We start from the raw sequence: 13684 nt of genomic DNA on the forward strand, positions 1-13684 counted from the left end.
TCATCATCAGCCTATATTTATGTCCACTGCAGGACGAAGGCCTCTCCCTGCGATCTCCAATTACCCCTGTCTTGCGCTAGCGTATTCCAACTTGCGCCTGCGAATTTCCTAACCTCATCATCCCACCTGACTTTCTGCCGTCCTCGACTGCGCTTCCCTTCTCTTGGTATCCATTCTGTAACCCTAATGGTCCACCGGTTATCCATCCTACGCATTACATGGCCTGCCCAGCTCCATTTCTTCCGCTTAATGTCAACTAGAATATCGTCTACCCCCGTTTGTTCTCTGATCCACACCGCTCTCTTCCTGTCTCTTAACGTTACTCCTAAGATTTTTCGTTCCATTGCTCTTTGTGCGGTCCTTAACTTGTTCTCGAGCTTCTTTGTTAACCTCCAAGTTTCTGCCCCGTATGTTAGCACCGGTAGAATGCAATGATTGTACACTTTTCTTTTCAACGACAGTGGTAAGCTCCCAGTCAGGATTTGGCAATGCCTGCCGTATGCACTCCAACCTAATTTTATTCTTCTGTAAATTTATTTCTCATGATCAGGGTCCCCTGTGAGTAATTGACCTAGATAAACATATTCCTTTACAGATTCTAGAGGCTGACTGGCGATCCTGAATTCTTGTTCGCTTGCCAGGCTATTGAACATTATCTTTGTCTTCTGCATATTCATCTTCAACCCAATTCTTGCACTTTCTCGATGAAGGTCCTCAATCATTTGTTGTAATTCCTCTCCATTGTTGCTCAATAGGACAATGTCATCTGCAAACCGAAGGTTGTTGAGATATTCGCCATCGATCCTCACTCCTAATTCTTCCCAGTCTAAGAGCTTGAATACTTCTTCTAAGCATGCAGTGAATAGCATTGGAGAGATTGTGTCTCCTTGCCTGACCCCTTTCTTGATAGGTATCTTTCTACTTTTCTTGTGGAGAACCAAGGTAGCTGTGGAATCCTTGTAGATATTTGCCAAGATATTCACGTATGCCTCCTCCACTCCTTGATTACGCAATGCCTCTATGACTGCTGATATCTCTACTGAATCGAATGCCTTTTCATAATCTATGAAAGCCATATAGAGAGGTTGATTGTACTCCGCAGATTTCTCGATTACCTGATTGATGGCATGGATATGGTCCATCGTAGAATATCCCTTCCTGAAGCCAGCCTGTTCTCTTGGTTGACTGAAGTCAAGTGTTGTCCTGATTCTATTGGAAATTATCTTGGTGAATATTTTATACAATACTGAAAGCAAGCTAATGGGTCTGTAATTCTTCAATTCTTTAACGTCTCCCTTCTTATGGATAAGTATAATGTTGGCGTTCTTCCAGCTCTCTGGTACACTTGAAGTTGTGAGGCATTTCGTATAAAGGGCCGCAGCTTTTCAAGCATGATATCTCCTCCATCTTTGATTAAATCTACTGTTATTCCATCTTCTCCAGGCGCTTTTCCCCTGGTCATGTCTTTCAAGGCCCTTCTAACTTCATCGCTAGTTATAGAAGGAGCTTCTGTATCCGGTTCATCACTATTTCGAATGGAAGAAGCTTGGTTGTTTTGGCTACTGTACAGGTCAGTATAGAATTCTTCTGCTGCTTTTACTATGTCATCGAAATTGCTGATGATATTACTATGCTTATCTTTCAGTGCATACATCTTGCCTTGTCCTATGCCTAGTTTTCTTCTTACTGATTTCATGCTGTGTCCATATTTTATGGCTTCCTCAATTTTTTCCCACGTTATAATTTCGAATATCCCTTACTTTCTTCTTGTTGATCAGTTTTGACAGTTCAGCGAATTCTATCTGATCTCTTGAGTTGGACACTTTCATGTTTTGTCGTTTCTTTATTAGGTCCTTTGTTTCTTGGGAGAGCTTCCCTACAGGTTGCTTTGGTGCTTTACCTCCCACTTCAATTGCTGCTTCTGAAACCTAGTTACGGTTTCGTTCATTATCTCTATGTTATCTTCATCTTCCTGTTCTAAAGCTGCATATTTGTTTGCGAGCACCAGCCTGAATTGGTCTGCTTTTACCCTTACTGCCTCTAGGTTGGCCTGTTTCCTCTTGACTAATTTCACTCTCTCTCTCTTCAAATTGAGAGAAATCCTAGACCTCACTAACCTATGGTCACTGCACTTAACCTTACCTAACACTTCTACATCCTGCACTATGCTTGGATCGGCAGAGAGTATGAAATCTATTTCATTCCTTGTTTCTCCATTAGGGCTTTTCCAGGTCCACTTCCTGTTGCTGCGCTTCCTGAAGAAGGTATTCATTATTCGGAGCCTATTCCTTTCCGCGAATTCTACTAACATCTCTCCTCTTGCATTCCTAGAATCGATGCCGTAGTTGCCAATGGCTTGCTCACCAAACTGCTTTTTCCCCACTTTTGCATTGAAGTCGCCCATGACTAAAGTATACTGAGTTTGCACCTTTCTCATTGCTAGTTCAACATCTTCATAAAACTGTTCAATTTCTTCATCATCGTGACTAGAGGTTGGTGCATAGGCTTGTACTACCTTCATTTTGTACCTCCTATTCAGCTTTATTACGACGACTGCTACCCTTTCATTAATGCTGTAGAATTCGTCAATGTTGCCCGCTACGTTGTTATGCACTAGAAATCCTACCCCGGATTCTTTCTTATCTGGAAGACCTCTGTAGCAGAGGACGTGGCCGTTAGTCAGTACTGTGTAAGACTCACCAGTTCTTCTAACCTCACTAAGGCCAATAATATCCCAGGAAATGCCTGATAATTCCTCAAATAGTCCTGCTAAGCTAGCCTCACTCGAGAGGGTGCGCGTGTTGAACGTTGCCAGGTTCAGTTTCCATTGGCGGCCTGCCTTGACCCAGAGATTCTTAGCACCCTCTGCCGCGTAGCAGGTCTGACCGCCGCCTTGGTCAGGTGCTCCGCAGCCACTGGGAACTGAGGGCCATGGGTTAATTGTCGGAGTCATGAGGGAGGTAGTGGCCGAATACTGCACCAGGGAGGCCAATTCCTGTTCTGGTGAGGGAGTGACTTTGATGAAGCTTAGTGGGCCTGCCTAGTTTGGTTGCACCTGAACTAGTATAGCCCCACTAGCTCTCGGCAATATGTATTTTTTTTTTTCTTTGCCGGTGTCAGGCACCACTCCATGCCTGAAAATGTAGTGGAATGGACCAGGATTCGAACTTACGACCTTCAGATTTGAAGTCTGGTGTTCTACCTCTACTCCACGCCACCACTTAATTTCCATTTACCAAGATTCTATTGCATTTCTTGTCTATGCTCTGGAAGACGAGGTATATTTTTCTTCATTCTTCGACCAACATCATCTATGCATAGGTTTGGTGATACAAACATTTCTGAGGGCTCACAAAGCAATGAATAAGCCTAGCACACCGTGGCCACCAATAATGTCAAGGATGCTTCCCAGCCTTTCTAATCTGCCTAACTATCAACATAAAAGCGCTACTATGGAATCTGTTTGAGAGTGCTTAAAATGTCAAAAATCGGAAAAAAAAAGTACACATTCCCAAAGATCGCGATAAAAGGAAAATAAATGGAAGAACAGACAACTTTCGGTGTGGGTGGGAGCTGAACCCACGTCTGCATGACAATTGCAACAAATTGAGGGACCGCATTAGCTGCAGCTTTCTGCCCTCCACTTTCTTGGGAATTAATGTACTCTTGTGGACAATTGAAATGCAAACAGTCCAGCATGTGGCTAACCGTACAGTTAGGACCATCTGCTGGACATGCTCAGTTCAGGCAATGGGTGCCATGCGAAAATGTATGTCCCACTATATCCCACTGGCGATTATGCTGGAATGTGCGATGGATCATGTATAAATAGCCAGCACATTTGACCCGTAGATCAGATTTCGACGATTGACGACTATGCTTGTCGCTGTCATTGTGCTCCGAGTGTTACTTGTTTTTGTGGGCACAAGTTCGTCCAATAAAGGGCTAGATTCATGACTCACAGTTCTGGTACTACTATCTGGTTCTCCACCATAAATACAATGCGATAATGTGCAATGAATTAAAAAAATCTTTGGGAACCGAGGGTCTCGGTTCTCACGTCTTTACTGTTCTCACCAGGTCCTCCCCAGGCATCAAACCCAGCTGCCAATGCAGCTTGAAGCCGCAGACCCTGATGTGTAACTTCATCTCGTGGCACAGGCAGCAGGTGCCAAGAAGTCTTGGACAGGCCAGCCTACAATGGTCGGTACATTAAAACAAAAAATATCGGAAGCAAAAGCCCGTTTCTTTGACACTACGTTACCTTCGTTTATGGCGCATGACCCTCACAAATTCTGGTGATATTTGTCAGATGAACAAGAAAAAATAACACAAATCAAAATTTCGGATCATGTTATTCAGGATCCTGAACACATTGCTAATGAGATGAACAACTTCTTTCAGTCAGTTTCTACAGCACATGCTACTAATGCAGTTTTAACACCTTACGATGTCAAAATACCAATGGAAGAATTAACTGTAAGTGAAGAGGGCATACTTTCTCTATTGCATAAGCTTGATCTTAAAAAATCTACCAGCCCTGATCATATTTCTAACTCATTCTTAAGTCGGTACGCAAACTGGACATCAAAGTATCTCTTTAAAATATTCACTCTTTCTCTTCATACATCAGTGTTACCAGACGATTGGCGCAAGGCTGCAATAATTCCAATACATAAATCGGGCTCGAAATTAGACTTAAATAACTATTGCCCAGTGTCATTAACAAGCTCATGCTGCAAAATAATGGAACACATAATATTTAAGGCCATAATAACTCACCTAGAAACAAACAAACTTCTATATAAACAACAGCATGGTTTCAGATCAAGACTGTCAACTATAACCCAACTAGCTGAGTTAACTCATGACATAGCTAACGTACTTAATAATGATGGCCAATTAGATGCAATTTTTTTTAGACTTTTCTAAAGCGTTCGACGTAGTTCCGCACCAGGACTTACTCACAAAATTATTGGGTTTTGGTATTAGTAATAAAATAATATCCTGGATCAACAGTTTTCTAACCAATCGTAAACAGAGCATTGCAATCGATAATCATCTTTCATAAACACTCGATGTCTACTCCAGAGTACCTCAGGGATCGGTTCTAGCACCACTCTTGTTCTTGATGTACATTAATGACATCCAGTTTGCCATTAAAAACTCTATTCAGATGCGCCTGTTTGCTGACGACTGTGTCGTGTACACAGTCGTACACAACTCACACGACCAGATAGAACTTCACAATTCACTGCAAACAATTCAATTTGGTGCAACACCTGAGGCATGAAACTGAACACATCAAGAACACATTACATTTCTTTCACAAATAAGAAACTTCCACTTAATTTTACTTATTCGATCGGAAGCTCAATAATCAACAAAGGCAACCAGGTAAAATACCTAGGTATTAAACTCACGCCTAACCTTAACTGGGAGCCCCATATCTCGACCATCTGTCATAAAGCCGAAGGCAAACTACCCTTTTTAAAAAGGAAACTGCACACAGCACCACCACACCTCAAACAAAATGCGTACAAAACACTAATAAGGCCATGCCTAGAATACGCTTATTTAATCAAATAAAAAAAATCATCAAGAACACCTTATAAATAAAATAGAAGACGTACAAAAATTAGCAGTTAGGTTTGTATATTCGAATTACAAAAGGCAGTCTAGTATCGCAGGTCTCATCGCAAGGGCAAACCTAAAATCCCTCTCGCAGAGAAGAGCAATTTCACGACTAAAATTCATCTATCATTTATACCATGGTCATTTCCAGATAACACATTCTCATTACCTGCAAGATCCTCCAAAACGCTCAACCAGACTAAATCATTCCAAAACAATCTATCTACCCCAACAGTCGTGTTAATGTTCACAAACACTCCCTTTTTCTGTCGGCCATTTCCCCGTGGAACAAGTTAACTAACGATATTGTGTGTTGCAATAACATCGACTCTTTTATTAACCACATTCAGTGTATTGACTTCTCACCATGATTTTTTTTATCATTACATTTCTGTATGACTTCTGTATGACATTCAGTGTATTGACTTTCCACCATGATATTTTTAATCATTACATTCTGTACCACTCCTGCACGGGCCATGAAGGGCCTGCAGTATATTAAAAAAAAAAAAAAAAACCACCTGTGTAGCTGCTGCACATAGTAACATGCTATCACTGTTGTATAAACACTTAGAGCCAAAAGGTCACATAAGAGGTGTAGCATATTCCCACTTTGACGACAACAATTTCCAATGATGACAAAAACAAGGACCACAGCATGACAATAATGAAACCAAGACAACAGCAACGAAACCAACACCAATGATGCAAGACAATGACGTCACATCAACTATGACAACTGCAGCAGCATGATGACATCAAAATGACACTGTTGACAAAAACTCTGGTATACCTATCTCCACATCCCTCTAAGCTTGCATAATGATTTAAAGTGTCTTACACTACGACACTAGTCTACTCTGTTACGCTCAAACTCTGTAACTAATGCTTGGCCACTTGGTTATTGGATTTGTGTGATGTTTTACCAGTGTAAAATCAAATGGGACACAAAGAGAAGACCAGCGCTTCTGATGCCTGCATCTTCTCTTCATGTCCAGTTTGATTCCTTGCAGGTAACATGCATCACGTATCACGCTAAACTCGGCTCCCCTTAGCACATAACTGCTTTGCACAATTAAAATGATGCCCTAAATCAAGATTCTGCTTCCAGGAGTCTGTAGAATTCACCTTTCTTGTAAATGCAGCAAAATTCCTTTAAATCAAATCAGCCGATGTCTAACGAGAGAATTCCTGCATTTCACATGTATCTGAAAAAGGAAATTGTAGATGGCTAATTCCTCATAACACAATCCTATACACTCCGGTACTGCTAAGACCTTCCAAAAGCCATGCTTATTCAAGCAACCCCTATTTTTAAATACTGCTTACAAACACACCTAAAAAAACTTTATCAGTGGTTACATGTAGACACCCACCGTTTGTGACAAGGCTGATCCCAACCATGAGATTTTCAAGGCCTGTTGGCTCTCGGGGCAGTGCAAGCCATCAGCTAGCCACTGAATAACCTCCGATTGCAGCTCTTGCCACCATGCTTCCTTGCACACTTCACCCTGCATTTTGATGCACATGTGCTGTTTAGCTCTCACCTTGCATGCTCACTGAAAAGTATTGATTGAAAATAAGCCTTCACTCTCGAAAATATGCAACACAGGTGGGTGTGAAAGCCACACACTGAATGCTGCACAAGCAGGAATGGTGAAACATGGCATGCACCTTGTTTAGCCTCCACAATGATAGACAGCACCCACTGCAGCAAAATCAACTTTTATTTTTCTTTCTTGTCAGGCATCGCTGCAAATGATGTGTACTTCACATTTATTTCTGGATGAAACAGTCAAGAAATGCAGTAATACCCCTAAATATGGTATTAAACTGCGGGCACCACGAAATGCTACCTCTGTGCAAAATTAAAGCATGAACAAGGCAATTAAGTCATAAGAGTCATGAATAGCTGGCACGCCTATTTCTGGAACGTTTGGAATGTTACACCATAAGCAGATGAAATATTCTCCCCAGTAGCCAGCATATCATCATAAAATGGGGCAAGATTCAATAATAAGAAAAAAACAAGAGAGCAATAGTCGAAATTAGCTGTACTAACTTTCATGCTTGCACTTTTACCACACCGTGCTCTGAGCCAAAAGGTGAACAGGCTAAGCACTTTACTGTCATAAATTCAGCCGTCTACAACCTTTTTCGTGGGCATTTAAAAGCTCAAATACTATGATGAAACAAGGAATATGTGCATGCCAGTTGTGTTAAAACTTGTGTTGATCCCACTGTGTTGTATGCACTTTTAGTGTGAGGTTGCTGTCTTTCCTATCTCAGCTGTGCAGGTTCGAACACGCCATGCCAGCTCAGCTGTTGCCATGGTGAGAAAAACAATGTCTGCCCCCATTAGCAATTTGAATATAAAGAAGAGCAGCATGCAGAAATTTGGTTTTCTGGTTTGGCAGGCATACCTGGTGTTGGTATCTATCAAAGACATTGTCCACAAAGCAGAGAAAGTGTTTTGTCATGAACAAAGGTATTTGCACAGACTTTCAAGCAGGGTGTCGAACATACTGCAAACCTGATTCAATACATTGGGCACAACAGAATGCAAACCTGAATCAATATTCTTGGAACTTGCCTGAACCAGAACCAAACCTGAACAAAAAAAATTAACGGCTACCGGTTCAAAACAAAGCAGTGCCAGGTATTTTTGGCGGTGCACGCAGTAAATAATTTCTTCAGCCTAAGCAATGCAGCTTTTATCCACAGTTAACCTACCCCGCTTGTAGCCTGCTTAAAATGCACAACATTTTGTAAGAACCAGTCAGGACAAATGAGGTGTATATGCCAAAATGTGCGGGCACTTAGGCTGAGATGCTTGCGGTTCCGAACTCGTACCATCCTAGCTGGTCTCCATGGCAGAAACATCTTTCAAGAGTCTCCAAAGGAACGCCAATTGCACTGCAACTTTGTCGTTTGACCTTAACTTGGGCAACTCAAACACCAGCCGTAAAAAGTAAAGATGCTCGACTGTGGTAACTAGAAAACCTTTAAAGCATGCGCACCAGGAGATATGCAGAGCAGAAGAAAGACGTGCTCACAAAGGCAATGAAACAAGCCAACTAGATGTGAGCAGTAACCATCACACTCCCGACGCAAGTGAATGTTGCTGTCTCAAAAAGCTTAGCATCTTGTCACCATGGGTGTGGGGGCACACCAACCCAATACCACACACAAAATTTTTGATTTTCACGGAGGAGGGATTTAATCAATGTTGACAAAGACTTAGCCCAAGAAATTTGTACACTGACAGTGGGAAACAGATGAGGACAAACGCTACTACCAACTGTATCTTTCAATAAAGACACCACCAATTTATAGCATGCTTTTAATGCACACTTTCAACTCTTTGACCCAAATTAATTCCCAGAAAAATGTACAAAATTTCCCAAAATTTTTTTTTTTCATGTAGTCATAATTTATTTATCTCGCTCTGATTCTGAAAATGTATTACTTGACTGGTTTGTGGTTCGAATTAACACAAAAATTAAACAAAAAAGAAAAGCTGCTCTTGAGGGCAGCTTTCCCTCAATGCCAACCATAATTCGTCTTTGGCAGTGGGAGCAGCACAAAATCAGGTTGAACGAGCATGACTTGTCATTGGCGATATTGGCACAACTCCCATGACGAGTACAGCTCGGAATTGGGGGTTAAAGGGTTAATGATGGTGAGGCTTTAGAGATTTTTAGAGATTTTAGATTTTAGATTTTTAGAGATGTCGACGACTTTTGAATTCTTCTAAACAAGCAGGGTGACTATACTTCTCCTAGGATAATTTTAAATGTTTTTGATCAAGCCGGGTCGAGTTTGGTTTTCACACATTGGATACCTTGCACAGATGGGTTATAGTTTCTGGACCTCCAATTGAAGTTTTCTGAGGAACATGTATGTTGGGCTTACCTCCCACATGTCAAGAAAAGTCTCCTGCCTTTTGATTCCCTTCATTCTGAAATTGTCAAAAGTGGCACTGCGTCTCACTGCCTAGAATCTGCACTCTATAAATCATGCCTGCATCAGATGCAGCATAGCTTTGACCATCAGCTTGGCCGCCTTTTGGCGGTGGGCTTCAATAAGTTGGTTGTTGTTGCCATGGCTGAATCTCTTCTGTAGAAGGTGAAAAACAGAGCTGAAAGGCAAAGGGCTGAACCTCAGCGATACACGGCGAGACCTTTGGTTATGCACACGCTCAAGGAGGTCACGAACAAGTATCGTATTCCTGTGGTGTTCTCAGCCCCAGTAAGTTGTCCAATCTCTGTGCTCAGATTTGCAACGATGGCAAATGAGGTTGTCAAGTGCGGCATGAATGTCCCTTCATGAAGTGCTCGTCAGGGGTTGTATATTCTATTCCCATGATGTGTGGGAAGGTTTACATCAGCCAGACAGAATGAAGTGTAAACAACCGACTTAGGGAGCATGCTCTAAAGGCTAGGAAGAAAGACGACAAGTATGCGCATTTGGTCGCCCATATTATGGCATGTGGATGCGAGGCATGGTTTTGTGAGACCACGATTCTAGGCAGATCTGTAAGTAATACAGCTTGGTTGGCTTTGGAAGCTTTCATTATTAAAAAGCATTCCATTATCTGTACAAGCGAGGACATCAACTGCATTGCATACGGCCAAGCTTCAGTTTTTGAATGCTTGTATTTGAAACGAGTAGTAGATTTTTATATGCCTTCGTGTTTTCAAAGAAGTGACATGACACATGCAGTTGAAGAAGTTTATAAATCAGTGGTGTGTTTATTAAAATAAACAGTTGGTAGCAGCATTCGTTCACATCTGTCCCCTGTGTCTGCGTCCAAGTTTTTGCACTAAGTTTTCCAGTTAACATGATAGACCAACTAGCCCAACAGCCAGTCCTTTGGATCTAATTAAGCAGTTAAAAATAATTTTCAACATTAAAAAAAATGCTGCATAGCATGCACATTCCTGTTTGCCTACAGCACTTCCATATGATATTGTCACGAAGTTAATAAGCGAGAGCTCGGCAAATGGTCATCTTTCTTAATAATTGCCTACACTGAGAAGCGTTCCCACTACAGCTGCCTTGGGTTGTTCTTGCCCAGACAGTCAGCGGCTGTGGTCAACTGCCTGCTTCGCATCATTGCTCCCCTGTGGAAAATGGTCAGGCAGGGCAGATGGTCAAATGTGACAGAAGAACACTAGGGGCACAGGTGGTCACAAAGAGAAATGAACAACCCCACACAGAATGGTGAAAGATTTGAATGTAGTGCTTCACTCGCAGTGCTTTGTAACAATACGGTGATTCGTAATGTAGGTGCACATAACTTAATGTTGTGTAAAAAAGCAGTCAGAGAAGTCCCTCATGAGGCCTAATATAGTAGTCGCTGCTTCTGCAGTTCCAACAAACTGGGATTAGCATGAATGTGGCCCCTCAGACTGGTAGCATTTTTGTTCTCGGGTGAAATAACTTCTAATGTGCCTAACTCGACGTCTAACTCGACGTACGTGCTGAAACTCGCCACTGGAGTCCGCCAGGAACACCAGTAGGCATTTCTTCTATAGCTGAACGAGGCTACACACTATGCAGAGGGACCATTCAAGCAGCAGCAGAATATTTGACTGGGCAATGCCCTCATAATCGTCAAATGCGTTGCAGGTCACGAGACTCGGTACGCTACTTCATGGCAGTAATATGATGTTGTTGACTATGCACAAGGTAGTGTCATGACTATCATCAATGCTGCTTGCTACTACATATGCAGAAGCAACCGTTACCCATGACTGAACTTAGAAAATGGTATTGCGTAGATGATGATGAATGGGGCTCATGTCTTCGCTGTTCGAACCAATTGATACGGTTCACGAGAGAGGTCTCAATCTTTAGGGGTCGCTCACCGGGTCAGAGACAAGGTACACTGAGTGAGAATCGACAGAGACCGACACGGCAGTAAGAAAAGATCCTGTAGACGTGGTCGGCTTCGCTGCAATGATAAAAAAGAGGCCTGTGATCAGGAGTATGCCAGACATTGCTCTTCCTCGATCTTGCTGAGATGATGAATGGCAGGCTGCAAGGCCCTGAAGCCTATTTCCCTTCATTCCACAAGGTGTATGATGTTGGAGGTATTGTGCAGCAGAGAACGTCACACAGCTTCCATTTAAGACATTTCAATGTGCTGCCGCAGCTATGGCACCCCGTAGAGTTCAGCAGCTTGAACAGCCTGCATGACCTTCGCATGCACCATTTCAGCCACAAAAACATTCGCTACGAGAAAATCAGCTGTCTGCATATTCTGGAGTTCTTCCTTGACGACAGCCTTGATCCATTTTCAAAGGCACCAATGTCGTTGCCTAGAGGGACGGCAGAGAAGATACTTGAAGCTACGACAATGCAGCTGGACTATCTGCCACGCTGTTGAAGGGCCCTTTCCACAGCTGTGGTTTCAGCAAGAAATTCCGCAAGTGTTGTCGATGGGTTGTGAATGAGGCTGGCAAGAGTTTCTTGTTTGACATCTCACATTAGGTGACGCACTTTCGTGTCTTCAGTTATAGAGGCCTCCACATATTTGAATAGTCAAGCCATGTCTTCTACATATATGGTAACGCTCTCATTTGGGCTTTGGACTCTTGCCTGGATTGCCGACTGTGCTCTCTTCTGTCTGCGCTGGCATAGGCGGTAAGGAACTGCTAATTAGAGCACTGCACGGGCTCGGGCTTACCCGAAAGCCCGGGCCCGGCCCGGTGTTGGGCCGGGTAGGGCAGTTTTTTCACAGGCTCGGGCCGGGCTCGGGCACGGCATGGGCTTTTTGAGCCGGGCTGGGCTCGGGTATTTCGACGGGGGCCCGGGCCGGGCTCGGACTTTCTGGTGGTGTGCATGTAACATGCAGCGAGTTATCCTCGCGCGCCTCGACTCTGAAAAACCTGTTGCCCGGGCGCAGCTGGAAGCTAGCAGTGCTACTCCTGTGTACTTTGCTTTTCTTCTTCCGTCATATATTGAGCTGTTTGAACAGAATGTAAAAGTCCAGAAATGACCGAAGTCGCCTCAAACCAAAGGATGCCATTGTATTCCTTACCTAAATCAATGTAATTAATGCTTTCAGCGCGGTGTAAGCGTGTTCGCGACTTGCTGATTCTTCAAAGGCGAATTGGTAAAATGATGACTGGTAAGATAAGATAATTCATCATGCGGCTGAAATATGGCACTGAGTCCATCCATGATTGTACGCATCTTCTCAACCAGCCGCCTAGCAGCAGCACATTACGCTGCACCATGGAGGAGCGAGAAGCTTTCTTTCTCCAATTACTCCATCCATGCACAGCGCTCACGACCTGTCGTGGCTGCGCTTCGGCTAGAGTGTACTACAATACGGTTGAGTGGGACGAGCGACTGGGGCGGCGCATGCTTTGCAGTGAGGCCCCTGACGTGGAAAAATACTCGGCATGGCGATAGAAGTGGATTGGGCCCCATCAAAGTCGCGCCGTTGGAAACTGCTGGCGATACTACTCGGAAGGGTCATTCGTACTACTTCGCACGCTGGTATTTGCGTTCAGACCGCTCAAATGGTGTTCATAATTGCATATGACATGTATTTATGCCTTAATAAGAAATTGCTTTCATTCTCTTCTTTATTTTATTTTTTTAATGCCACTCAGTGGTCTTTTTCGGTCTCGGGCTGGGATCGGGCCAGTTTCGAGCTGGGCTCGGGCCTAAGGAAAACGGGTGGCAGGCCGGGCTGGGCGGGTAACGTAGATTATTTCACCATAAAACTCGCCATAAAACTTTTGGCTGGGCTCGGGCAGGCAGCCTGACGTAAAATCAGGCCCGGCCCGGGCCCGGGCCCGGGCTGAAAAAAATCGGCCCGTGCAGTGCTCTACTGCCAACACAATTTATCCCATGACACCAATGTCACCTCACGGTTCTGGAACCATGTCCTTGCAGAATCCTCAAGAGCTAAGTACACAATGCATAGCTTGCACTTGGGGTCTAGTCATTTAGTCATCACTGCTCACGTCAGCAACCACTTGCCTATCTTTCTACTTTTTAATTCATCCGTGTTGCCCTCACATCTTTCTGA

General features: G+C 43.4%; 1 protein-coding gene across 3 annotated transcripts in view; it reads right to left on the reverse strand.

The window, feature by feature from the left end:
• The window catches only part of LOC119457527 (uncharacterized), an 85044-nt gene that overhangs the window by 52021 nt on the left and 19339 nt on the right, over positions 1-13684 (reverse strand). For all 3 annotated transcript variants that reach the window (XM_037719141.2, XM_037719126.2, XM_037719133.2), the window contains 2 exons: positions 7011-7145; positions 4078-4195 (listed from right to left, as the gene is read on the reverse strand). In XM_037719141.2, the coding sequence (XP_037575069.1) occupies positions 4078-4195; positions 7011-7145 (253 nt within the window). The remainder of the gene's footprint in view (positions 1-4077; positions 4196-7010; positions 7146-13684) is intronic.

The sequence above is a fragment of the Dermacentor silvarum genome, chromosome 1 (assembly GCF_013339745.2).
Source record: "Dermacentor silvarum isolate Dsil-2018 chromosome 1, BIME_Dsil_1.4, whole genome shotgun sequence".
Classification (NCBI taxonomy): domain Eukaryota; kingdom Metazoa; phylum Arthropoda; class Arachnida; order Ixodida; family Ixodidae; genus Dermacentor; species Dermacentor silvarum.